The sequence below is a fragment of the Heterodontus francisci genome, chromosome 31 (genome assembly GCF_036365525.1).
Source record: "Heterodontus francisci isolate sHetFra1 chromosome 31, sHetFra1.hap1, whole genome shotgun sequence".
Classification (NCBI taxonomy): domain Eukaryota; kingdom Metazoa; phylum Chordata; class Chondrichthyes; order Heterodontiformes; family Heterodontidae; genus Heterodontus; species Heterodontus francisci.
Window position 1 is genome coordinate 34,512,424 of NC_090401.1, and position 25,520 is coordinate 34,537,943.

At 40.7% G+C, this 25,520-nt stretch overlaps 1 protein-coding gene across 1 annotated transcript in view; it reads left to right on the forward strand.

The window, feature by feature from the left end:
* Positions 1-25,520, forward strand: part of LOC137347131 (microtubule-actin cross-linking factor 1-like) — a 441,060-nt gene that overhangs the window by 326,716 nt on the left and 88,824 nt on the right. The window contains 5 exon segments of the mRNA XM_068011260.1: positions 5,948-6,109; positions 8,059-8,229; positions 10,907-11,073; positions 21,033-21,192; positions 24,410-24,736. Coding sequence (XP_067867361.1) covers positions 5,948-6,109; positions 8,059-8,229; positions 10,907-11,073; positions 21,033-21,192; positions 24,410-24,736 — 987 coding nt within the window.

The following is a 25,520-nucleotide window of genomic DNA, read 5'->3' on the forward strand; positions in this document are numbered from 1 at the left end:
TTCAGTCAGAATCATCAAACTTGGAACAGGAACCTGATGCAACTGAGATTCAAATCCTTCGTACAGATGGCTGCACTGATGGTCAGTTCAATGAGCAGAACGATTTGGATGAAATAAAATGGTCAGAAAGTTTAGAACCTGTTGCTTTGGACACTGTGGGCATACATAACTCAGAACAACAGTTTGATAGTGATCCTTCAAAAATAGATTCTGAGCCTGATATGGTTCAAAACAGTAGATGTTCCAGGGAAGTATTGTTGATTGACATGGATACTGAGCAGCTACTTGAAGCAATCAGGTTTCTCTTCCAATCTGATGAAGAAATGGACATTATTGAAGCAACTGCGACAACACAAGCAAATGCAACTGAAAGTAGGGCAGCTGATGTGTGTGAAGATGCTTATAGTTCATGCTTTGAGGATGACTTTATTGAAGCAGGAATGTTAGAGTATTTATTCGAATTAGAATCGCAGGAAGGATCCAGTGACTCCAATCCAAGGGCATTGACCTTGGAGCCAGATTTACTCAATATAATGTTAGACAGTGATGCAGAGGACTTCACTGTGGAACCAAATGAAGTTGATTTTTCTGTTTTCAGTGAAGAGTTGGATACAGATATTGAGGTATTTATGTTACTGTCTGCTTAAAATTATTTGTTTCCCTGGCAAGATTGGTGATGAGCATGACTTGGAAACATGTGAAATCACTTTATTTGTAGCATCCTGTGAATAAATTAAAAATTTTAAACATATTTTGTTGCATATTCATATGCATCTAAATTGTTTGTAACAGAGATTTAAGTAAACTGTGATAACTCACCCACATCAATAAAACTTAACTCATTGTTATGAATCTTTTCCCTGGCCTCCCCCCTCAAAAGACAGTTAAATTCAGTGTTCATGAAATATATTTATTGTAATGTGACTGGAACAAAAGCTTTCCTTAAGACATGAGACTCCAGCAGCTATATTATTCTCTGAATGGCCTGGTGCTCATCCAACTTGCATAGATCAAAGATTTTGACTATCTAACCAAAGTGTGACACCCAAAATTTCAGAAATATGACATTATTTAAAACAAAACGTGCACAAAAATGCAGCATTTGCTAACACTAAATGATCTCTGCATGAGTACTGACATAATGACCATTTAGACTCCTCTTATAAAAGAATTTTGAATTCAGTCACTGGGCAGCCTACAAGTTCAGTGTTAGATTCCCAGGCAGATTGCTTCATTTAGAATTTGTAAATCAGCTGACATTCAAACATTGCCTCCTTTTTAAAATAAAATTGATTGGTTCTGAGGCTAATTGGAACACAAGTATAACTGGTTGTTACAGAGTAGCATTGTTGGCGACTCTTCAAAAGTCTGTGGCCAAAGACATTCCACTATCTTGACAGAAGGAAAGGTTTAAAATTCCAACAGTAAAATTAAACATTAAAATAGGGCCTGTAAAAATGATATCTAGGTTAATACTCAAATTTATATTCCAGCTAAATGAAAAGGAAGGGTGATCTCCGATCACTATCAGCAATGCATGTGCACCAAAAGCTTCATTCGAGGAAATATCAATGTATGAATATATTGCATAAATGGCCACAAATATGCAGAGCCTTGGGCATTGTATTGGTCCGTTATTTCAGCTTTTGGTGCAGAGAGGTTTCCGCCATGAAAGTGAAACGAGCCTCACTGAGTATCACTGCTGGACCCAGAATGCTTGCACATGACTTGCCTTCCTCAGAACGGCAAGCACCAGGCAATGTCACCTAACCACTTTAAACTTGAGCCAGCAAGTTTGTTCACAGACATGCAAAAGTTGAGTCCACATATGTACAATTCTGATATAATATTTTGGGGACATCATGCCAGTCACCTTTTTGTATAGTAGGATTTCGCTCATTCCCTGCGAGAGTGGGAAAATGGGTGGTTCCCCATTCTGTGTCAGTACTGTCATTTAAATGCATTATAAAAGGGTGAAAAAAGGGGCTGTGCGGCAGACCATTCTTCTCCCCTCTCTCAATGGCCCAACTCTCAATCAAGAATTCACTATCCAGAGAACTGACATTTAGATTTTTTTTTCTTGATGCAGCATTATTATGTCTTTTCAGTGCTTGTTAAGTTTTTTTTTTTCCTTTTTTTTAATTCATAAATACATTTAAATATGTTCAGGATATCTCCATATTGGACATGAATTGAGAATTCTTGTTTCAAATTAATAGTAAGTATAGATTATTCCAATCTTTCTAGAAATTGAGCTGTTATGGTCAATTGATAGAAATTAGATCGTATAATTATATAGTTGCTTTTAACTTAGTAAGACAAACATTCACACTACCCGACAGCTAGCTTAGCAAATTTGGGAAAGTTTTGATATTTTTACATTCTTGTATAGTTCTTTTTAGTCATGTATGATTCTGCAATGTGTTTACATAAATGAGATGATGCATAGCAACGATACAAATAGGTGTTAATGATTAGATTTTGTGAAAATGATTCCCCAGCTAAATGTAAACACCACTGAAAATTGTACCTCTAGTGCTAACTATGGCTTTAAAAACATACCTACTATATTTTTGTCGGCAGCATAGAAATATATTAACTGTATAACCAACCAATTTGTGTTCTGAATTAATCAGGAAACCCTTACCTTGGTCAGTTTCCAACAAGTCTTTTCTGACTGACTAGTGGATTCGATGCCTATTTTAATCTGAGAATACAGCTGCATGCTTGTTGTAACAGACAAAAACATATCACGAGCCAGATCCTCCTTCATTGCTGACCTTGGTTAAAAGGATGTCATTTGGAATTGCCGTCAGCTCATTTTGTTTTGAAAATTCTTAGTTGTCTTAATGTCTTAACAGGACCCAGAACTCAACAATTATGTCTGAATTGTCTTCTGTAATAGTTTAGCCTGATGGTATTGAAACTCAAATCTGGTTATCTGATTGCATTGCTTGGACTTCAATATATGCATGCAGGCAGACATTAGTTTGACCAGAGTTTGACTGTCAAAAAAAATTCTGGTTATATTAAAAAAAAAACTTAATGTAGACTTTTCTATTCATTTGCCGGATGCAGTCATATGTGGTAAGATTAGCATTTATTACCTATCCCTAGTTGCCCAGAAAACGTGGTGGTAGGCTGCCTTCTTGAACTGCTGCAGTCTGGTGAAGGTGCTCCCAGAATACTATTAGGTAGGGAGTTCCAGGATTTTGTTTACACAGCGATGAAGGAACTGGATATATGTCCACATCAGGATAGTGTATGACTTGGAGATGATGTTGTTCCCATGCACCTATTGCCGTTGTCCTTCTAATTACTGAAGGTTATGAGTTTGGGAGGTGCTGTCAAAGAAGTCTTGGCAAGTTGCTGCAATGTGCACGCTACTGCCACTGTATACTGGTAGTGGATGGGATGGATGTTTAGGCTAATGAATGAGGTGCCAATCAAGCTTTGTCCTGGTTGGAGTTGAGCTTTTTGAGTGTGGTTGCATTTGCACCCATTCAGGCAATTGGAAAGTATCCTGATTTATGCCTTATTGGTGGTCATGAAGCTTTGACAAACTAGGAGGTGAGTCACTCGCTGTAGAATACCCAGCCTCTGACTGTTGTAGCAGCCACCACATTTGTGTGACTGGTCCTGTTGATTTTCTGGTGAATGATGACCCTGGCCCTCAGCATTCCCCACATCCAACCCCCAAAGGATGTTGATCAGGGACTCAACAAAAAAGAAAAACTTGCATTTATATAGCACCTTTCATGACCACTGGACGTCTCACCGCTGTACAGCCAATGAAGTACTTTTTGAAGTGTAGTCACTGTTGTAATGCAGGAATGCTCTGCATGCTTACAACAATGGTAATTCTATTGATATTGCAAGATAGTTATGCTGTCTCTTGTTAGCACTTTGGAACCTTTCAAAACAGATTTTTGTTCTTTATAAAGTTACTACAGGCATACATCCTGTTATTCAGCAGATTGATGTCTCTGTACCAACATCAATGACGTAGGTTCTCAAATCATGATTTACTGCCCAAACAGGAAGTTCCCAATGGCCTGTGCCTTTTAATGTTTGGGAGGAAAAACAATTCTCAACAACTGTTATATCTTAAATGGATAGGATTAGAATTTTACAAGTTCCTTAACCCCTTAATGTAATTTTTTTTCTCCTTTACATCTTTTAGGTTCCATAGTTTTCCTCTTGCGAGTACATTAGCTCCTTTGGGAGTTTTGGGATGGTGTGGGCCATGAAATTATTCCTTTCTGCTGGGGCACTTCATTCCTCAACCCCTTTAATGCTCAAAGGCTATTTCCACTTAACTCGATTATCGCTCACATGACATAGAATTACTTCTTGCTTGATTTTGTTTCTATCATCAGCTGCACTGTGTACATTAGAACTGTCTACATTACATGAAAAGCATGTGCTTGAAATCAGATCTCCTGGCATTGGGAAATTGCACTTCTTAACTGAGATTTTACTTTTGCCTTTTATAGGTAATTAGCTTAGCACTTGGGCTTTACTTCCTTCTGTTTTTTGCAATCAATGTACATTGCATTTACTATAGCGTAAGCTGTTGGAACATTTTCTGGTGTTTCATTTACATGGTCAGGTACAATTCTTCTAAAGCATTCTTGGTCAAGATTCTTTCTGGGATCTTTAAAAATAGTGGGATGTAAATATGTCTTGGATTGTAGCACAGAACGGGCAACAGTGAATCAGCAAGCCATTTTGTACTCTGCCTGATTTTTTTTCAATTGACTTAATTGGAAAATGTTTTGCCGATTCATTGCTGCCTGTTTAATGCTGCCATCCAAGACGAATTTAGAAAATGGTGATTTGTCAGTAACCTGAACCTTCTCTACTGCCATTTTCCTCAGTATGGGGTGGGGAAATCATCTAAGATGTATGGAATCTGTGGGAGTTGGCTTGCCACATCAAACAGTGAAAATTAAAAGTTGTTTCTTGGCATTCATAGTTGAAGTTGTGAACAAGTTTGTCTGTCTTGAGATAAAGGATTAAAAAATATATTTGGTTTTAAAGAGAGTAAAATTAATTCTTGGGCGCTTTGTTTTTCTGATGTTTCGCAAATCAGTCTGTGAGCCAGTTAACACACATTACACAACAGTTAGGGAAGATTCATAACCCTGTTCAGCCACTGTGTATTCAAATAAACAAACAAGCAATCTTCTAGGAGAGCTGAAGTTAGTTCATTTAGAATCTTGAGAAGATATAGAGAATTACTTTAGATGGTGCCTGTAAATAGCTACCTAACTACAATCTTCATAATTTTACCAAAGACTACTGTTTGGATTTTCGCAGTAAGAAAAAAAAAAAGAGGTATAAAATATCAAGTGACTGTGCTCCTTTTGATTCCCTGACTACTAACTAAACCTGTAGTTTGTAGAGAATAGCCCAACTCAAAAGTTGAAGAAAATGCTAGAGAAAGTATTTGAGTATTTCAAATGTCATAAGGTTAAGAAAGATGGTCCTTTATTGGCGTTCAGCAATATCCTTTTTAATTTTCTCCATTCAATGATGCCAAGTAGCTGGGATGTTTTTTGTGTTTCAGTTGGAGTATGATCTGAGGACTTGGGAGATAGTTTGCTTTCATATAAAGTATTTTCCCATCTTTGGCTTGCTCTTAATCTTTGATGACAATTCCAGTAAAATGTATACAGACCTTATAAAACAAACATTACCCAGTATTGTACCTTCAGATTGTCCCTGTATTTCGTACCTTAGACCTTAGCTTTAATAAGTATTACATTCCAAGATGTATCTTTGTATATCTAATAAGTGATTTTCATTTTGTATGACTTGGTATGGACATACACCATTAATCTCCCATTCCTATGGGAAATAGAATTATTTTATAATATTTCAAGGTGGGCTTTTGTGACCAGTATTGTGGGCTGATTTGTTTCTCATTATTCTTTGGTTTTAGACATTCCAGAAAGTTCAGGTGGATCCTATCCAGTACAAACTTCAGCAGGCCAATGGGGTGGGACAGGGTCTTATTCAGAGTGCCACAAAGAATGCCAACACCCAAGGACTTGAACATGATCTGGATGAGACGAACATCAAATGGAACACACTTAATAAAAAGGTCAGTTTTTTTAATTCTGAAAAAGGTGCAAGTTTTTTTGAGTTATGAGAATTATTGATTTTTAAAGAAAGACTCATCCAAAATTATAACTTTTAATATGCTTTGTATATTCCGACTTTGTTTAAACAATGATCAGTTTAAAGGATAACATTTTCAGCCCTTGGAATTGGAATATTGAGCTTCCAGGGTGGCTCAACAAGTTTATCCAATGAGTAGCTAAGTAAAAGTTTTTATAAATAGTGCACTTCTATAGCGCCTTATTATGTTTGTCAAGGTACCTCAAAGCACTTTATGTGCAATGAATCACTTCGAAGTGCAAGCGCTGTTGCATTTGAGTGGGCAGTGCAGCCATTTTGCACACCTCGATCCTACAGCCAACAATGAGATGACCAGTCACTCTGTTTCTTCTGATAAACCAAACCACCGTTTGCAGACCAATAAGAATCCAGGTTTGATCCCCAGTCTCTGTGGAGGTAGCTCACCTTAGTTAGGGCAGCAGTAAAGTCACTAAAATTAGCCTCCGTGCCCATTCCTGATAATCATCCAAGAATTTCTATTGTAAGTGCACAAGAGAGCGGATGCAGGCAGATTTGGCTTTAAGCTATGATGCCAAATACAGTTGAGTAGCCAATATCGCTCATTGTCAGGGATGACACATGAATGGTAACCAGATGGGTGAGTAAATGAAAATATCTAGTAACTATACCACATAGAGCGAAGAGACAAAGCTTTCAGGAAAACAAAATTAATGAGGGTGATTATTCAGATTTGGTATGTTTAGGATCATACAGTAATAAGTAAATTATTTACAATTTTGACCAAAAAAAATTGGACTGCGTATTAGATGAAAAACAATGAAGTAGTGAAGTCTTGATACAAAAGTGAAACTTGGACATTTATCTTGATGCAGCCTGCCCCCTGATTTTAAACCCATTGGCAATCATCCTATATGATATACCAGCCAATCTTCTGTGGCAGTGCACACAATGGTGGGAATTTTCCGCTCACCCCGCAGAGGATTTGGAGGCAGGAGAGCATAAAATCATGTGGGATGGTAGGGGAGGGGCAGGGGGAGCAATTGTTCATGCCACCATCCCACCGCCTCCAAAATTTAGTCCGGGTCGAGAAGGCCTGTGAATGGCATTCCCACTCCGCCGCCTTAACAGGGCAATTAACCACTGATTAAGGGCCTGTCCCCGCTGCGGCCACAATTACCCATGTGGTAGGCGGCCCTGTCGCCGCATGGGAAGCACAGCATGGAAAACCGTGCAGGCTGCTTCCTGGCTCTGGGGGTGGCCTCGTTTAAAGGCACTTGGTGCCTAAACAAGGGATCCGGCATCAGGAAGAGGAGCCCGCTGAGGGCCACCCCCCTGCCCATGCTGCTGACCACCCTTGGCTCCTCGCCTCGCGCCCTGACCTACTGAGGCTGATTCCAGTGATGTTCCTTGGCCTCCGGTAGGTGTTCCTCCAGTAGCAGCACCGCCTCCGTGGTGATGCTGCAGCTGCTGGCCTCTGATTGGCTGGCAGCTCTCCAAGGCCAGGACTTCTGGCAATGGGGTCCTTGATCTGTTGAAGGCCTGCCGTTGTCCACTTAAGTGCTTGATTGGCACTAGATTCGGCAGGCCATCTGGGGATCGAGGCGTCGCCTTTTCTGGGCATTGAGACCTCCGCCTGATGAATCAATCCTCCACATTAGTGGAGTCTTTCTGTCATCCCCCACCCCCATCCTGTCCGCGCCTGCCGCTTCCCCCCTTCCTTTTTTCGCCAACCTATCTTCTATAACCCCTCCCCTTTTCCTTCCTTCCTTCTTCCTTCCTCTATCATTACTGCCTCTTCTCTCCTCAGGTTGATTGTAAAGGGGAATATTGAAGAACAATTCTTGTATCTGGGGAGGGGAATCCTAAATTAGAGTTATGATCATATTGTGCAATAAGAATTTTTTTTCCCAGGTGGCAGAACGTATATCCCAGTTGCAAGAAGCACTTTTGCACCGTGGAAAATTCCAGGATGCTTTGGAGCCTTTGTTGAGCTGGCTTACCGATACTGAAGAACTGATTGCCAATCAGAAACCTCCATCAGCAGAATACAAAGTGGTGAAGGCACAAATTCAAGAACAGAAGGTATTTTATGCTGTAGGACAGAATCAATAGATCTGGATTTTTTTCAATAGATGGGTTAGAATAAAGGCAGTTTTTATTTTAATAGCCACATACTAAATAAGGTCAAATTTGCAGCACAGAACAAACTTTTAGAATATCACACTGCGGTTTACATTTCCAGAGTTTGGGCTACAAGAAAACATTTGTTCCATATGCAGAGATGAACAAATGGCCAACCACTGGCTCTATGCCAAGCTAAAATCACTATTCTCTCCAATTCATTGGAAGAATAAAACTTGACTTAGTGCCAGTTTTCCGTCTTTTCTTAAAGAGCTCTGTCTTCATAAATTGTTTGGCAAACTTTTTTCTTACAGATGTACATGTGATGGCTTAAATTGCATTAAAATGGCTCTTATGTTACTTGTATATGACATGACCGTGAGGAAAGTGGTGCGTGAGTCATGTGCTTCTCCTACCCTAAAATGAAGTGGGATTTGTGAGACAGTCTTTCATGCAAGCAGTGGCTTTTTCTTAATAAACCATACAAATGCATTTACTCTTTATTAAAAAAAAAAATGTCATCCAATTTAAAATTTTTCGTTATCTGAGTGGCACAATATATTAAATTGATAATATGTTAATTGCTAAAGAGCTGTGCAAATGGAACAGAGTTTTAAGTAGGAGTTGATTCATTTAATTAACTGATAAATATAATTTGTTTGCTGACATAATTTGCCTTCAACAAAGTCTCAATCTGCGTGCGATTCTGTGAACTGTTCATAAAATGTTTGCACTTTGGACTGTGTACTGCAATTTCTCATTATTAAATTGCTATCTTGATGTTGCTGTTGCAGTAACAGCTGTCAACCTCAAGTGGTTTCTGTTAAATTATCTCTTAGGTTAGTGAATACCAGTGATATTTTTTATATTTGGCTCCTTGCTTATCATAGCTTTTAGGCTTTTTCGCACTCTGAATAACATGAGCATTTATGTTTTTATTGTACTTCCAATAATATGTCTTCATATTTACTTTGTGAAGCAAGTTTGCATTTAGATTAAATGGTGCTTGCAGAAGGAGTAAATTGAAACATGAAGGCTTCTGAGCATTATCCTGTTTTGCTGATATTAATACAAGTTTAATGCTTAAAAGAATTTGTTCTTGATTATTGGGTTCATATTTCAAGCCGCTGTTCTTTGCTGTCAGCAGAAGGATTCCGCTTGCTGGTTTATTCTCCTGTAAACCTTGTTGACGCCTGTGGCCAGAATTTTACATTGGGTGGGAGGCCCCGCCCATTGGCCCAAAAGCCAGGGGCAAGCCTGCCTTCACCAGGCCTAGGGAGCCATGCTGGGATTTTTCGCTCCCCAGGCCCTTAATTAACCCTGGGTGGGACTTGCACCTCCTTGAGGCAGGAAGTCCTGCTAGTGGGCCAGCAGCTCTTAGTCCCAGCAGCGCCACCAGGAGGGACGACAGTCCCGGTACCAAGGTAGGTTTTTGGGGCCTCGCTGGGGACAAATGGTAGGGTCCCAGTGAGGCAATGGGGGTCACTTAGGAGTGGGGGGGGTAGTGTTGTCCAGTGGGGGCAGTTGGGCTATGGGGAGCCCTCCGTGGGGCGCAGGATGCCTGATGATGAGGGCAACACACCCCACCCCCAGCCTGCAAGAAGGCCGCCAGGGAAGAGGCCCTTAAGTGGCAGTTAATTGGCCACTTAAGGACCTTGATTGGCCTGGGGAGTGCGGGCATTTTGTCGCCGCTGCCATCGGCCCACGTAAAATTGCAGCGGCGCGGGAAGGTGTTGGGAACAGCGAACAGCATCCCCCACCTCTCTGCTTCCCACTCAATTTTAGGCCCCCCCAACCAGCCCACTCATATGAGGGGCCATAAAATTCCGGCCTATGTTTCATTGTGTAAAAAGAGTGACAGATCTGCATTGTAATTGATGAGAAAGGGCAGAGGTATGTTTATGGATTTCTTGGGAGTTGAAGTAGTGTAATTCTAATATATTTGGAGTTTGGAGTGATCTGGGATTACTGGAACAGTTCCAGTTGGATGAAGTTGAATTTGTCTGCTAGTTGCTAGAAAAGCACAATCTTGTATGTTTGAAAAAGCTGGGATATCCTCGTGATGCCCTAAAAAGGGATCAAATCCATCTATGGTAAGTATGCCTGAGAACTCGCTGTTTTGTCAGGTTGGGCTGAAAGGCTCACCAACGCAATGGGATTTTCAACAAGGAGCAGATTTCTCTCCAAGCTGATATTGTTGGCGCAGTTTCCAACTCCACATGGCCTGTTTTGAAGGGGGTATGTTTTATTTGACTCTTATTTATTTTTCCCCCAGTGCATAGATGAGCACATGGCAGAGCGAGCAGCTGTATTGTACAGCAAGAGAAAGAAGTAATAACTTTTTGGTTTATTGTATCATATTATGGGACAGAAAATCTGTTACAGTCTGAGTGCTTATTTTTCCTTACAATATATAAGCATTCAATGCAAACCAGAAGAACAGAATAGCTGATCATATGAAAAACATTTCTGTAGTATCTTGCGAAGAATATGGAAAGTATAAAGGGGTTAAGGAATGCTGGTGCTTAAAACAGCCTCTCAGGGCAGTTGCTTTGCAGCATAGTTTCACAAAAAAGTGAGATTTAAATCTAAAGACACTTGGCAACTGTTGAGTCGTTTGTGCTTTTGTTTTGCCCAGCTCCTGCAAAGACTACTGGATGATCGCAAATCCACAGTGGAGATTATCAAGGCAGAAGGAGAGAGGATTGCAGAGTCAGCAGAAACAGATGAAAAGGAAAAGATCCAGAAACAACTGCAGAGTCTGGGGGAGAGATGGAATGGTTTGCTCAGCAAGGCCGTGGCAAGGTACAAGGTCTTTTCATAGTCATGTGGGAGAAACAACTCATATTTTTGCTGTGTATATAAATCAAGATGCTTTTAAAACAACTTTGTAGAAACATTCTTCACTTTTCCAGAAGTAAAAGTTCCCACCATAGCCATTCGTAGTCAGCCATGGAAAGTTTGTAGTCAAAATTGAGACCGTAACACATTCTAGCTCTCATTTTGATGGATTGTGGTTCCTCAACTATCGTATAGGGTTGTCCAACCTTTTCACGCAGAGGGCCACATTACAATTTTTGTCTTACATAGGGGCTGGTGAGATGATTTCGGAAAAATAAAGGCATTAAAAAGTCACCTTACTATTATTCAAAGCTACAACAAATGTGCATTTTTATGAAGAAGCTTTAAATGAGAAGATTAATTTATTGACTTACTTTCTCATCATTATGTTGGACACTAATTTAGTGCAATACCTGACATTTTATTTGCTTCCAGAAGTAGTCAATGTCCACCTGTACAATTGTTGTAGTGGTGCGGAGTACTCCGGATAGATATCCGTCTGTCTGCCCGTCTCTCTTTCCTCTTCCCCTCTCGCTCTCTCTGGCCCGCCGTCCCCCCTCTCTGGCCCGCCGTCCCCCCTCTCTGGCCCGCCGCGTCTCTTTTCCCCCCCCTCTCGCCCGCCGCGCGTCCCCCTCCCTACCCCTGGCCTGCCGTCTCTGACAATTGTAGGGAGCAGGAGCGCTCAGCTCAGTAGCTTTGTGATTGGTCAGTTTGTTTAAAATCTTGGTGCTGTCAGTTTCACAACTGACAGCTGCTGAAGCAGGAACACACTTCCAACCTCAGACAGATTCAGGGTTTACTGGCAGGCTTTTTAAAAAAAAAAATGTCAGAAAACCACAAATTTGTCCGAAGTTGGGAAGCACGCTCCTGCTTCAGCTGCTGGCAGCATGATGCTTTTAAGAAGTCCAGTCTGCAAGAAGACCATGGGAAATTTCCCATCTCCAGTCATGGAGCCCTGGTGAGGATGAGGAACGGCCCTGGGTATAGTTTACACCCGCGGGTTGGATGGAAACCTTTGGCGGGCCAGATCCTGGCCCGCGGGCCGTATGTTGGACAACCCTGTTACAGTGTGACTATGGTGTAAATGCTAAGCTTTCATATCAGTATCATAGGAGGAAAGAACAAACAACATTAAAATCAGATGAGCAAAACTTGAATTTTAATGTTTTTTAAATTATTAGTTTTCTTTGTACGAATGAACTGCAGAAGGGAAAAGTTTGGAAGCAGGAACTTTGTCCATATTAGTTTTATTAATAGCACCCATGTGAAGGAAACAGAAAATGCATTGAAATAAAAAGCATATACTTGCTACATTTGAATTCAGCAAAACTTCAACATAAGTTTATTTTGCAAATGTTCGTAAGCGCACCATATATGATATCTGGGTGAGATTATACTGCACCTAGTCAATGTGGAGTAAAGTTTTTATAGTGGTGGCTGTTGGGCTTGTAAATGCATTACCATTGTAGTAACTGCAGAAAACATGGGCATATACAGCTGTGTAGAGGATCACTGTCAACTGGCTTTACAGCAATTTAAGGCAGACCCAAGTTCATAGTTTTACTTCATTTTACGTCTATAGATCTATTCATGCCATTGCACGGTGTTCAAGTGTGTAGGTATTGGAAGGAATACAAAATACCCCAACTATTTTGACTGAAAAGAACACACAAACAGAGCCATTTCCTCATTCCTATTCAGAAATTCTATTCAAAGTATTAGGGATGAGCAAAATATTTGGTATGAGTCCTATGAATCTAAATACAAATCAATGTAAAATAAGACACACAGCTGGACAGGCATTTGCAAAAGGATATATTTACACAAATGTGCAGAGGAAGGTAGATTTTAAGAAGTATCATTTGATGTGATTTATGACTTCCTTTCCCCTGTAGCTGAGTGACATCTTCTAAATCCATGGTTATGTAGTGAGGAGTGTTGTATTTTTGATCCTTGGCAATACTAATACTAAATGTGCATTTGAATTACTGGAGGCGTAGTGGGAGAGACTGTCTCCCCTTAGTAACTAAAGTCGCTAAATTTGAGCACCTGAATTGTGGACTATGCAAATCCAAAATCTACATTTATCCAAACGCTCACCCTTAGGACCGAACTTAAGTGTTAATCATGCAGCATGTTCTCCAACCAAGGGTAATACAGCAGCAATAATCTTTACTAAAAATTGTCTTCATTCATGAAACGAAGTCAGTGGCTCTCTTTATAAAATGGTCTAAATCCATTTCCAAAAATGTACACTGCTGTCTTAAGATGTCTTTCAATGTCTCAGGTGATTAAGCAGTGTCGACTAGCACAAATATGCAACAACAAAAAAGGGAGACTTTGTTTATTTCTTTACCTAGGTGGTATTGATAACTTGAAAATATTCCAAATATGTGAATGCACATAACTTTGATTTCTGAGAAAGTGATATCAGTAAATGTAACCCTTTCCACTCAAAGATTTAAGTCTCAGTAGTTTAAATGTCTAATAGTATACATGGTCATTTAATCCCTTATTTGTTAATTTGTTCCAGTCAAGTATTCACACTGGCCACCTCTTGCAATATGTCTAATGTCACCATGCATCTATCTTTGCAGCACAGGTTAATGTAGTTAGAACCATAGAAAGTTTATGGCACAGAAAGAGGGCACTTGGCCCATCGAGCTGAATTTTAATTGCGCGCCGCGTTCCTCAGCAGCGAGCTTCCAATTCTGCCGCCTTCCGACACGGAAGGGCTGCCGAGGAGCCCCCGAGATATTTCACGCAGGGACTCATTTAAATAGTGGGGGGGCGGAGCGTCCACCCCCGATGACTGGTAGGGGCGGCCACGCGTACCCGGCAACGGCGTCCAGCGCCATCTTGCAGGCACTGGCACCATTTTTAAAGGGCTTGAAGCCCTTCCAATTAATTTTAATTTTTAAAGGGACATCAGTTATAATTTTTATTAAATATAAAATTAAGTAATGGAGGCCCTTCCCCAACCTCCCAATGGTCATTTCATTGCCCAAAATGACCAACAATTGATTTCTATGTTACCCGAACTTTCCCCCAACCTTCAATTTTTTGCCATTCAACCCCTTCCCACCATCCCCACATCCAATCAAAATAGTTTTCCCTGCTCGTCCACCCCTCCCGCCCTGAAAATTTTATTCCTCCCTCCTCCCCACCAGATTCTCGCCTCGGAACTCCGTGCAGAGTTCCAAAGGCGCGCAAAGGCCGAAGGGAGGCCATAAAATCGGCTTGGGATGGCCGCCACCTGCAGGTAAGTAAATTTCAATATCATTAATGTTAATTTACATATGAAATGAAGGGCCCGGCGGCTGTGGGGGGGTGGGGTGCCACACCGAGGTCCTCCCGCCGCCAGTAATATGCAGTGGGCCCTTCTCGACGTCGCAGGTCGAGGCGGGCCTCTCCCCACAGAATTTACCGGCCTAGCACTGTGACCCGCGGCGTCAAGGGGCCAGTAAAATTCAGCCCATTGTGTCTGTACCGGCCTAAACACAATCCACCCAGTCTAATCACATTTTCCAGCATTTGGTCCATAGCCCTGCAGATTACGGAACTTGAGGTGCATATCTGTCTCCTTTTGAATGAGTTGAAGGTTTCTGCCTCAACTACCTTTTCAGGCAGTGAGTTCTAGACCCCCACCACCACCTAGGTGAAAAAATGTTTCCTCATCTCCCCTCTAATCTTTCGACCAATCACTTTAAATCTATGCCCCCTGGTCACTGACCTCTCTGCTAAGGTAAATAGGCCCTTCTCCTCCACTGTATCCAGGCCCCTCAAAATTTTGTACTTTTCAATCAGATCTTCCCTCAGCCTTCTCTGTTCCAAGGAGAACAACCCCAGCCTATCCAATCTTTCCTCATAGCTGCATTTTTCCAGTCCCGGCAACATCCTCGTAACTCTCCTCTGTACCCTCTAGTGCAATTACATCCTTTCTGTCATCAGGTAACCAGAATTGCACACAGTACTCAAGTTGTGGCCTACCAATGATTTATACAGTTTCAGCATAACTTCCCTGCTCTTATATTCTATACCTCGGCTAATAAAGGAAAGGATTCCATATGCCTTCTTGACCACCTTATCGACATGTCCTGCTACCTTCAGGGATCGGTGGACATTCACTCCAAGGTCCCTCACTTACTTTTCACTTCTCAGTGTTTTCCCATTAATCTTGTATTCCTTTGCCTTGTTTGACCTCTCCAAATGCATCACCTCACACTTCTCCAGGTTGAATTTCATACGCCACTTTTCTGCCCATCTGACCAGACCATCAACATCTTCCTGCAGTCTACAGCCATCCTCCTCACTACCACACAGCCAGTCTTTGTGTTGTCTGCAAACATCTTGATCATGCCCCCTACATTTTATGTCCAAACTGTTAATATATACCACAAAAAACAGGCACCCAATACTGAGCCCTGCAGAACGCCACTGGAAAGAGCTCTCCAGTCGCAAATACACTTGTCAACAATTACCCTTTGTTTCCTGCCACAGAGCCAATTTTGTATCCACCGAGCTGCATTTCCCTGGATCCCAGGGGATTTTATTTTTTTAACCAATCTGCCATTTGGGAGCTTGTCAAAAGCCTTGCTAAAATCCACATAGACCAGATCAACTGCACTACCCTCATCTATCTTCCTTGTTACTACTTCAAAAAATTCGATCAAGCTGGTCAGACGAGATCCTCCCTTGGCAAATGCATGCTCACTATCCTTGATTAATCTGTATCTTTCGAAGTGACAGTTTATCCCATCTTTCAGAATAAATTCCAATAATTTACCCACTACTGAGGTTAGAGTGACTGGCCCGTAATTATTCGGTCTGCCTCGCTCCCTTTTTCAACAGAGGTGCAACATAAGCAGCCGTCGAATCCTCCGGCACCATACCTGTATCCTGTGAGGACTGGAAAATGATGGTCAGACCCTCCACTATTTCCTCTTGCTTCTTTTAAGAGCCTGGGGTACATTTCATCTGGCCTTGGTGATTTATCAACTTTCAAAGATGCTAATCCCATTAATACTTCCTTTCTCCATATGTTTATCACATGCAATACTTCACACCCCTCTTTCTTAACTACAACATCTGCATCGTCCCCCTCTTTTGTGAAGACAGATGCAAAGTATTCATTAAGAACAAAACCAACATCTTCCACCGCTAAACATGGGTTACCTTTTTGGTCTTTAATGGTCCCTACTCTCTCCTTAGTTCTCCTCTTATTCTTAATGTATTGATAAACCATTTTTGGGTTCACCTTGATTTTGCTTGCCAATATTCTTTCATGCCCTCTCTTTGCTTTTCTAATTTCCTTTTTGATTTCACCCCTCCACTTGTTATACTCCTCTCGGCTTTCTGTAGTATTGAGTTCACTGTGTCGGACATACGCTTTCCTTTTCTGCCTTATCTTACCATGTAAGCTCCAGATTTGGCTGTCCCACCCTTTTTCTTTGTGGGAACATGTTTACTCTGAACCCCTTAAATCTCCTCATTGAATATCTCCCACTGCTCTGACACTGATTTACTTTCAAGTAGCTGTTTCCAGTCCACTTTCGCTAAATCACTCCTCAGTTTAGTAAAATGGGCCTTACCCGAAATGAGCATACAAACATATGAATTAGGAGCAGGAGTAGGCCACTTGGCCCTTCGAGCCTGCTCCGCCGTTCAATAAGTTCATGGGTGAATTGATTGCACCACATTTCCATCTACCCCGATAACCTTTCGCCCCCTTGCTTATCAAGAATATATCTACCTCTGCCTTAAAAATAATCAAAGACTCTGCTTCCACTATCTTTTGAGGAAGAGAATTCCAAAGACTCACGATGCTCAGAGAGAAACAATTTCTCCTCATCTCTGTCTCAAATGGGCGGCGCCTCATTTTTAAATAGTAACCCCTAGTTCTAGATTCTCCCACAAGGGAAAGCATCCTTTCCACATCCACCCTGTCAAGCCCCGTCAGGATCATATATGTTTCAATCAGGTCGCCTCTTACTCTTCTAAATTCCTGCGGATGCAAGCCTACCCTGTCCAATCTTTCCTCAAAGGACAGCCCGCCCATTCCAGATATTAGTCGAGTAAACCTTTATTTTATTTTATTTAGAGATACAGCACTGAAACAGGCCCTTCGGCCCACCGAGTCTGTGCCAACCAACAACCACCCATTTATACTAATCCTACATTAATCCCATATTCTCTACCACATCCCCACCATTCTCCTACCACCTACCTACACTAGGGGCAATTTACAATGGCCAATTTACCTATCAACCTGCAAGTCTTTGGAGATGGGAGGAAACCGGAGCACTCGGCGGAAACCCATGCAGACACAGGGAGAACTTGCAAACTCCACACAGGCAGTATCCAGAACTTAACCCGGGTCGCTGGAGCTGTGAGGCTGCATTGCTAACCACTGCGCCGCCCTTCTCTGGACTGCCTCCAACACATGTACATCCTTCCTTAAATAAGGAGACCGGTATTGTACACAGCACTCCAAATGTGGTCTCACCAATGCCCTGTATAGGTGAAGCATAACCTCTCTACTTTTGTATTCAATTCCTCTCACGATAAATGATAACATTCTATTAGCTTTCCTAATTACGTGCTGTACCTGCATACTAACCTTTTGCGATTCATACATTAGGACACCCAGATCCTGAGCATCTCTGAGCTCTGCAATCTCTCACCATATAGTTAATATGCTTTTTTATTCTTCCTGCCAAAGTGGACAATTACCCAATTTCCCACATTATACTTCATTTGCCAAGTCTTTGCCCACTCATTTAACCTATCTACATCCCTTTGTAGCCTCCTTATGTCCTCTTCACAAGTTACTTTCTTACCTATCTTTGTGTTATCAGCAGATTTAGCATCCATACCTTCAGTCCCTTCATCTAAGTCATTTATATAAATTGTAAAAAGTTGAGGCCCCAGCACAGATCCCTGTGGCACATCACTCGTTACATCTTGCCAACCAGAAAATGACCCATTCATGCCTACTCTCTGTTTCCTGTTAGCTAACCAATCTTCTATCCATGCCAATATGTTACCCCCTACACCATGAGCTTTTATTTTCTGCAATAACCTTTGATGTGACACCTTATCAAATGCCTTCTGAAAATCTAAGTACAATACATCCACCGGTTCCCCTTTATCCACAGCACATGTAACTCCTTCAAAGAACTCCAATAAATTGGTTAAACATGATTTCCCTTTCAAAACACCATGTTGACTCTGCCTGATTACATTGAAATTTTCCAAATGCCTTGCTATAACATCTTTAATAATAGCTTCTAACATTTTCCCTAAGACAGATGTTAAGCTAACTGGCCTGTAGTTTCCTGCTTTCTGTCCCCTCCCTTTTTGAATAAAGGAGTTACATTCGCTATTTTCCAATCTAATGGAACCTTCCCCGAATCTAGGGAATTTTGGAAAATTAAAACTAACGCATCAACTATCTCACTGGGCACTTCTTTTAACACCCTAGGATGAAGTCCATCAGGACCCGGGGACTTGTCAGCCCTCAGCTCCAACAATTTGTTTAGTACCACTTCCCTGGTGGTTGTAATTTTCTTGAGTTCCTCCCTCCCTGACTTACAGCTAATACTGGGATGTTACTTGTATCCTCAATAGTGAAGACCGATGCAAAATATCTGTTCAGTTCATCTGCCATCTCCTTATTATCCATTATTAATTCCCCAGACTCACCTTTTATAGGACGAATGCTCACTTTGTTAACTCTTTTCTTTTTAAAATATCTATAGAAACTCTTATTACCTGTCTTTATATTTCTAGTTAGCTTTCTGTCGTACTCTAATATTACCTTCCTTATCAATCTTTTAGTCATTCTTTGCTGTTTTTTATATTCTGTCCAATCTTCTGACCTGCCTCCCGTCTATGCGCAATTATAGGCTTTTTCTTTAAGTTTGATACTATCTTTAACTGTTTTAGTTAACCACAGATGGCGGGTCCCACCCTTGGAATTTTTCTTTCTCATTGAAATGTATCTATTCTGTGTATTCTGAAATATCCCTTTAAACATCTGCCACTGCTTCTCTATTGACCTATCCCTTAACCTGATTTGCCAGTTCACTTTAGCTAGCTCTGCTTTCATGCCCTCATAATTGCCCTTATTTAAGGTTAAAATACAAGTCTCGGACCCACTCTTCTATCCCTCAAACTGAATGTAAAGTTTACTCATATTATGATCGCTGCTACCTAGGGGTGCCTTAACTTTAATTAATCCTATCTTGTTGCACAATACCAGGTCTAGTGTAGCCTGCTCTCTGGTTGACTCCAGAACGTATTGTTCTGAGAAATTATCCTGAAAACATTCTATTTACTCCTCATCTAGGCTACCTCTGCCCATCTGATTTTTTCAGTCTATGTGTATGTTAAAATCCCCCATAATTATTGCTGTACCTTTCTGACAAGCTGCCATTATTTCTTCCTTTATACCCTGACCTACAGTGTGGTTAATGTTAGGTTGCCTGTACACCACTCCCACAAGTGACTTCTTGCCTTTATGATTTCTCATCTCTATCCAAACTGCTTCTGCGTCCTGGTCTCCTGATCTTGGGTCATCCTTCTCTATTGCACTAATGCCATCATTAATTGTTAGAGCTACCCCTCCATCTTTTCCCAGTTTCTTGTCCTTCCTAAATGCCATGTACCCTTCAACATTCAGGTCCCACAATATTGAGAGCTCTAACTCCTGTTCTATCCTTGTCCTTTTCCATAATTATGTTAAAACTGACTGAATTATAATCACTACCACCAAAATGCTCTCCCACTGCCACTCCTTCCACCTGCCCATCTTCATTTCCTAAAACTAAGCCTAAAACTGCACCCCCTCTTGTTGGACTTGCTACATACTGGCCAAAAGAGTTCTTCTGAATGCACCTCAAGAATTCTGCTTCCTCAATTCCTTTCACTCTAAAACTATCCAGTTAATATTGGGGTAGTTAAAATCCCCTACTATTACTGCCCTATTGTTCTTGCACTTCTCAGAGATTTTCCTACATATCTGCTCTTCTATTTCCCTCTGACTATTTGGGGGTCTATAGTACACTCCCAGCAGTGTGATTGCCCCTTTTTTGTTCCTTAGCTCAATCCATATGGCCTCATTTGATCCTTCCAACATATCATCCCTCCTCACAGTTGTAATTGTTTCTTTGACCAAAATTGTCACTCCCCCTCCTTTCTTATCCCCCTCCCTATTGCGTCCTTGTAACCAGAGACGTTGAGCTGCCATTCCTGTCCCTCCTTAAGCCATGTTTCTGTAATAGCTATATCATACTGTCACGTGTCTATCTTTGCCCTCAGCTCATCTGCTTTATTTGCTATACTCCGTGCATTGAAATAGGTACCCTTGAACACTGCCAAACTCTCTCTCTATTTTCTAACCCTTGTTTCCTCTGTCTTCCAGACTCATCCATTAATTTTCTGCCTTCCATTTTCTTCTGATTTTGTCCCAGCTGAGTCTGACCTCCGGTCCCCATCCCCCTGCCAAACAGCACTAGCAAAACGTCCCGCAAGGAACTCAGTCCCGGCTCTGTTCAGGTGCAACTCATCCGGCCTGTATAGGCCCCATCTCCCCCAGAGCCATCCCAATGTCCCAGGAATCTAAAGCCCTCCCTCCTGCATCATCTTTCCAGCCATGCAGTTGTGCATTGTGTCTAGTTTATATGCCCACAGCTCAATCAGTTTGGTTAGGTTGCTAAAATTAAAACTGCACTCAAGAATGAGCTAATAACTGATGTTCTGTCTAAACTGTGGTATATTAAATGGGGTATTAAGATTTCATTTAATTGAATACAGTTATCCTGATGATTTATGGTGTTTGTATAACTGTTTACACTGCAGTAATACTTAAGCAGATGGAGAGCACATGTTTCATCGCAGTATCTTGCTTTGTGTTAATGCAGGCAGAGGCAGTTAGAGGATATATTAGTCATTGCAAAGCAGTTTCATGAGACAGTAGAGCCCCTGAATGAGTGGTTGACCAGCAAGGAGAAGAAATTGGCCAACTCTGAACCTGTAGGAACACAGACTGCTAAAATCCAACAACAAATTACACGCCATAAGGTAAGTGCCAGCATTCCAAGGTATAACATCATAGGTCACATTGTACTGGGTTAGCTGTAGATGAATCATATCTTGTAAAAATATTGGATTGTTTAGACTTTTTTTTCTTTACTATCGTATTAAAAAATGTAAGTTTTGCATATTCTTATGTCACAAAATGCATCAGATTAACTCCTAACTTTGTTCTACTGGAGGCAGGTATGGAATTTTTAATTGCAAACTATCCTCACTATGTAACTCTTTCAACATATTAAAAAGCAACAAATGTTTAGGAAAGAAAATTGCATGCACCACATATCTTGAGTGTAAAATAACCGTTGGTCTGGAATGCTTTACAGAAATGTACAAGAGTTATAGGTAAACGAAATGTTTGGGATGAAAATTCAACAACAGTCATCTTTCCGTCCCCCTCCCCCACCATAACAAAACTTGTCAAATGCAGTGAGGTTGTGAGAAAGCAAAACAAGCATCCTTTTGTTTTGGGTTGAGAAGAATTCAGCCTGTTTTATTTCTCTTTTTTTTATGGATGACATGGAAACACTAGAAAGAGAAGATAAGCTTGGGAGTCAGCCAAGTTTTCACAATGCCATTCAGCTGAGAGAAGAAATACTACTTTTGTTGGGGGCAGGCCAGGATCTGGTTCATTGATTTGAATTAAAATGAGATCCAATTGGATTTATCCCTAGCAAAAACCTTTTCTGTATGCATGTACTTTTATTACGCACATTCTTAAACCAAACTATCTTAGGACTGCAAGTGCTTTCATAATCACATAAAACCCTGCTGTCTCTCAATCCCTTTGTTGCTAACTCCAAGTGCAAGTGATGTACATTTGTCCGCTGTTACAAGGAAATAATAGGATTTTCAAATATTATATTGCAAGAATCATTGGTCTTATGTTCAATTAATATATAGTTGCATCTATTAAAAAGCATCCTTTAACTATTACTTTAAAAGAAGAGACATCTATTTATATAGCACTTTTCATGACCACTGGATGTCTCAAAGCGCTTTATAGCCAATGAAGTACTTTTGTAGTGTAGTCACTGTTGCAATGTCAGAAAGGTGGCAGCCAATTTGTGCACAGCAAACTCCCACAAACAGCAATGTGATAATGACCGGACAATCTGTTCTGTGATGTTGATTGAGAAATAAATATTGGCCAGGACACCGGGAATAGCACACCTGCTCTTCTTCGAAATAGTGCCTTGAGATCTTTTGCATCCACCCAAGCAGGAAAATGGGGCCTCGATTTAATGTCTCATCTGAAAGGTGGCACCTCCGAGTGTCAGCCTTGATTTTTGTGCTCGAGCCCTGGAGTGGGTCTTGAATCTGGAACCTTGTGATTCAAAGGCAAGAATGTTAACCAACTGAGCCACAGTTGACACCTGCGCTTTAATGAACCTCTTTCACCCCTGCCCTCACTGTCTACCTATAGATGAGTATTGGGCTCCACTCGAAGGCTCATAAGATTTTTCCCTTTTTTATATTGCTGGTTTTTTCCCCTCCTCTGCTGAAGGCATTGAGTTTTCGCTGGGGTTCGATTCCACAGGCACGTTTCAATGCCCCACCCAAGTGGCTTTTATTGCTGTATTAGCGTTGATGAAAGTAATTTTCAGCAGGCTGTTTTTCCATGGGGGCTTTGCAACCAAGCCAACCCTGTCCTTTCCCAACACCCGTGCATGTGAACTTCAAACAAGATTCACTGTTGGAAGATAGAATCCTGCTTGATTTCCTTCTACTTGAACCAAGAGCCCTATTGCTGTCCTAGCAGAAACTAGCATAAAACCTAGAACCTCCTGGTTTGTATGGCTCGGCCATTCACTGGATAAGCCAGCCCATTAAAGAGCCAGGACGCCACCTGTACTGTTCTTCAAAGAAGTGCCAGGGGATCTTTTACATCCACCTGAGAGGGCAAATGAGGCATTGTGGTTCAACATCTCACCTGAAGGGCAGCACCTCCCACAGTGCAGCACTCCCTTAGTACTGCACTGGAGTGTCAGCCCAGATATCCGTGCTCAAGTCCTGGAGAGGGACTTGAACCCACAACCCCCTGATTCAGAGGTGTGAGTGTGATCAACTGAGCCACAGCTAACACACACGCATTGGAGACCTAGTTTCAGAATGTAATTGCATCCTTAATTATTCCAACTCTGCTATGCTAATTGATTGCACTCGGATAAATAGATGGAGTACTGGTCAGCAGCTGCATTGAACGTTATTTTGCAAGATAGATAGGAAAAAGCTTTTAAAGATCAGTCATCTATGTTTTCTCAGCACATGTTGGCTATTAATGAGCAACATCCTTGGGAGTGTTAGAGAAATTCATGGTTCAGGTTTGCTCTGCCACATTAAGAATAAAAGATAATGATTGAAGGCAGGAGTGAGAGATGCAAAAATATGAATAAACCTTTAGCAGCATCAGGATAGAGCATTAGTTAGCACACCGTTGTCTCACCTTTAGAACATAGGTGAAAATTCTGCCCAAATTAATGGAATTCAAGTCTCCTGGCTCTAGTTATAAAGAATCTGTGTACAATATGTTGGCCAATCTCAACTCTCTTCCTAGTGACTGTGGAATTGATTGTGTGTTTATGTATTTTCTTAATTCTACATTATTAATGTAAAAATGTTACAGAAAGTAGTATCAAAGTGTTATAAGATGTTTTCTGCATTACTAGATTGGGAAGAATTAGTTTTGCGGTTGTTTGCTTTCTTGCACCCAGATAGCTCATGTATTATTTTGTTTGCGTTTAGCTTCATAAACATTTTAGACTTCTCTTTGAAGTTGCATCAAGATTTTTTTTGTCCTGGCACATTTGTCATAATTTTTGCTCAAGCCTGTGTTTTTTTTTTACACTAAACACAAATCTTTGTCAAATTTGCTATCAGTTAGGAAAAGGAACTAAGTATATGTTTGGACTAAAACAACCATTGCAAATTTATAGCCTAATGTTTCTTCCAGTAGAACCTGTATGAATGGGATATGATCTTGATTAAATATGCCCCAGTTCCTCCTTGGTGTTTTTCTTTCCCTCCTTTTTGCAGCACCTTGGAAAGTTTTGCAATGTTAAAGGTGCAATATAAGTGCAAGTTTTTGTTGAAGTTTGCAAGAGTTTATTTTGATGCATTGGTTTCTTTTTCCTCTGTGCTTTTCATTGACATTTTTCAATTCATAATTTTGTTCCTTTATGCTGTAATTTTATCCTTGGTTCAGGCTTTAGAGGACGACATCACAAACCAAAGCCAGAACATCCAACAGTCAGTCAGAGTCGGCCAGTTTCTCATGACGTTGAGTGCAAAACCAGACCAGGAGATGGTAGAGGACAAATTGGAAACTATCCAAACTCAGTATAGGGAGATTAGGGACAGGTGCAGCCGAAAGGCAGCTCTGCTCCAGCAAGCCCTTGCCAATGCCAAGATCTTTGGAGAGGAGGAGGTGGAGGTGTTGAATTGGCTGGCTGACGTTCAGGACAAACTCAGTCTGGTGACCATCAAAGATTACAAATCTGACATCCTGCATAAACAACACACAGAGCAGCTGGTATTTCATTTTTTTTAAAGTTTTTTCCATTTGTTGTATTAATTTAATTAATTTAATTTATACTTCACCAATTTTCTGTTTGGTTAATTTTCATTCTTTCTGATTTTAATTACTTCATTTTAAGTTGTTTTAGCTGTAATTTTTCAGTTGAATTTTAACACTTGTTTCAAGATTATCTGCAAGAAATATAAAGGATGCGGTTAAAGTAACTTCCACCAACCTAACTTGTTCACAGCAAGGTTTTTTTGGAAATCTTTACAAATAATGCCTTGCGTATTAAAATCCTGAATATTTGCGTTTCGTTTTATTGCTGAATTTGTTATTCCTCTATCCTGGAATTTAGGTTTCCCTATTTGACTTGATGTGTTGCATTGTTAGTAAATGTTTTAAAATAAAATAAAGTAGACTGAATATTAAATCAGATTCATGTAGCCAAAAATTCATATATTTAAGATGGAGATAAAAATGCTACCACATTGATGCCTCCTTGACCATTTTATGGATCTTTGATTTGAAAAGGAATATAATAGAAGTTAGTTCTGCTTTGATTAATCATATTTTGGCAGTTTAATTGTTGCGTGCTAAAGACCAGAATATTCACACCAGTCTAAGGTTAGGCTGTAAACACATTTGAAATAAGCATGTATTTCAGTATTGCTATGAACACGGGCATAGACCTGTTTGGCCGATGAGCCTGTTTCTGTGCTGTAAATACTATGTAACTATTTACAGTAGAGTAGTGTAATAAGATAACCAGTTAATCTTTTAAGCGCAAGATTTGAGA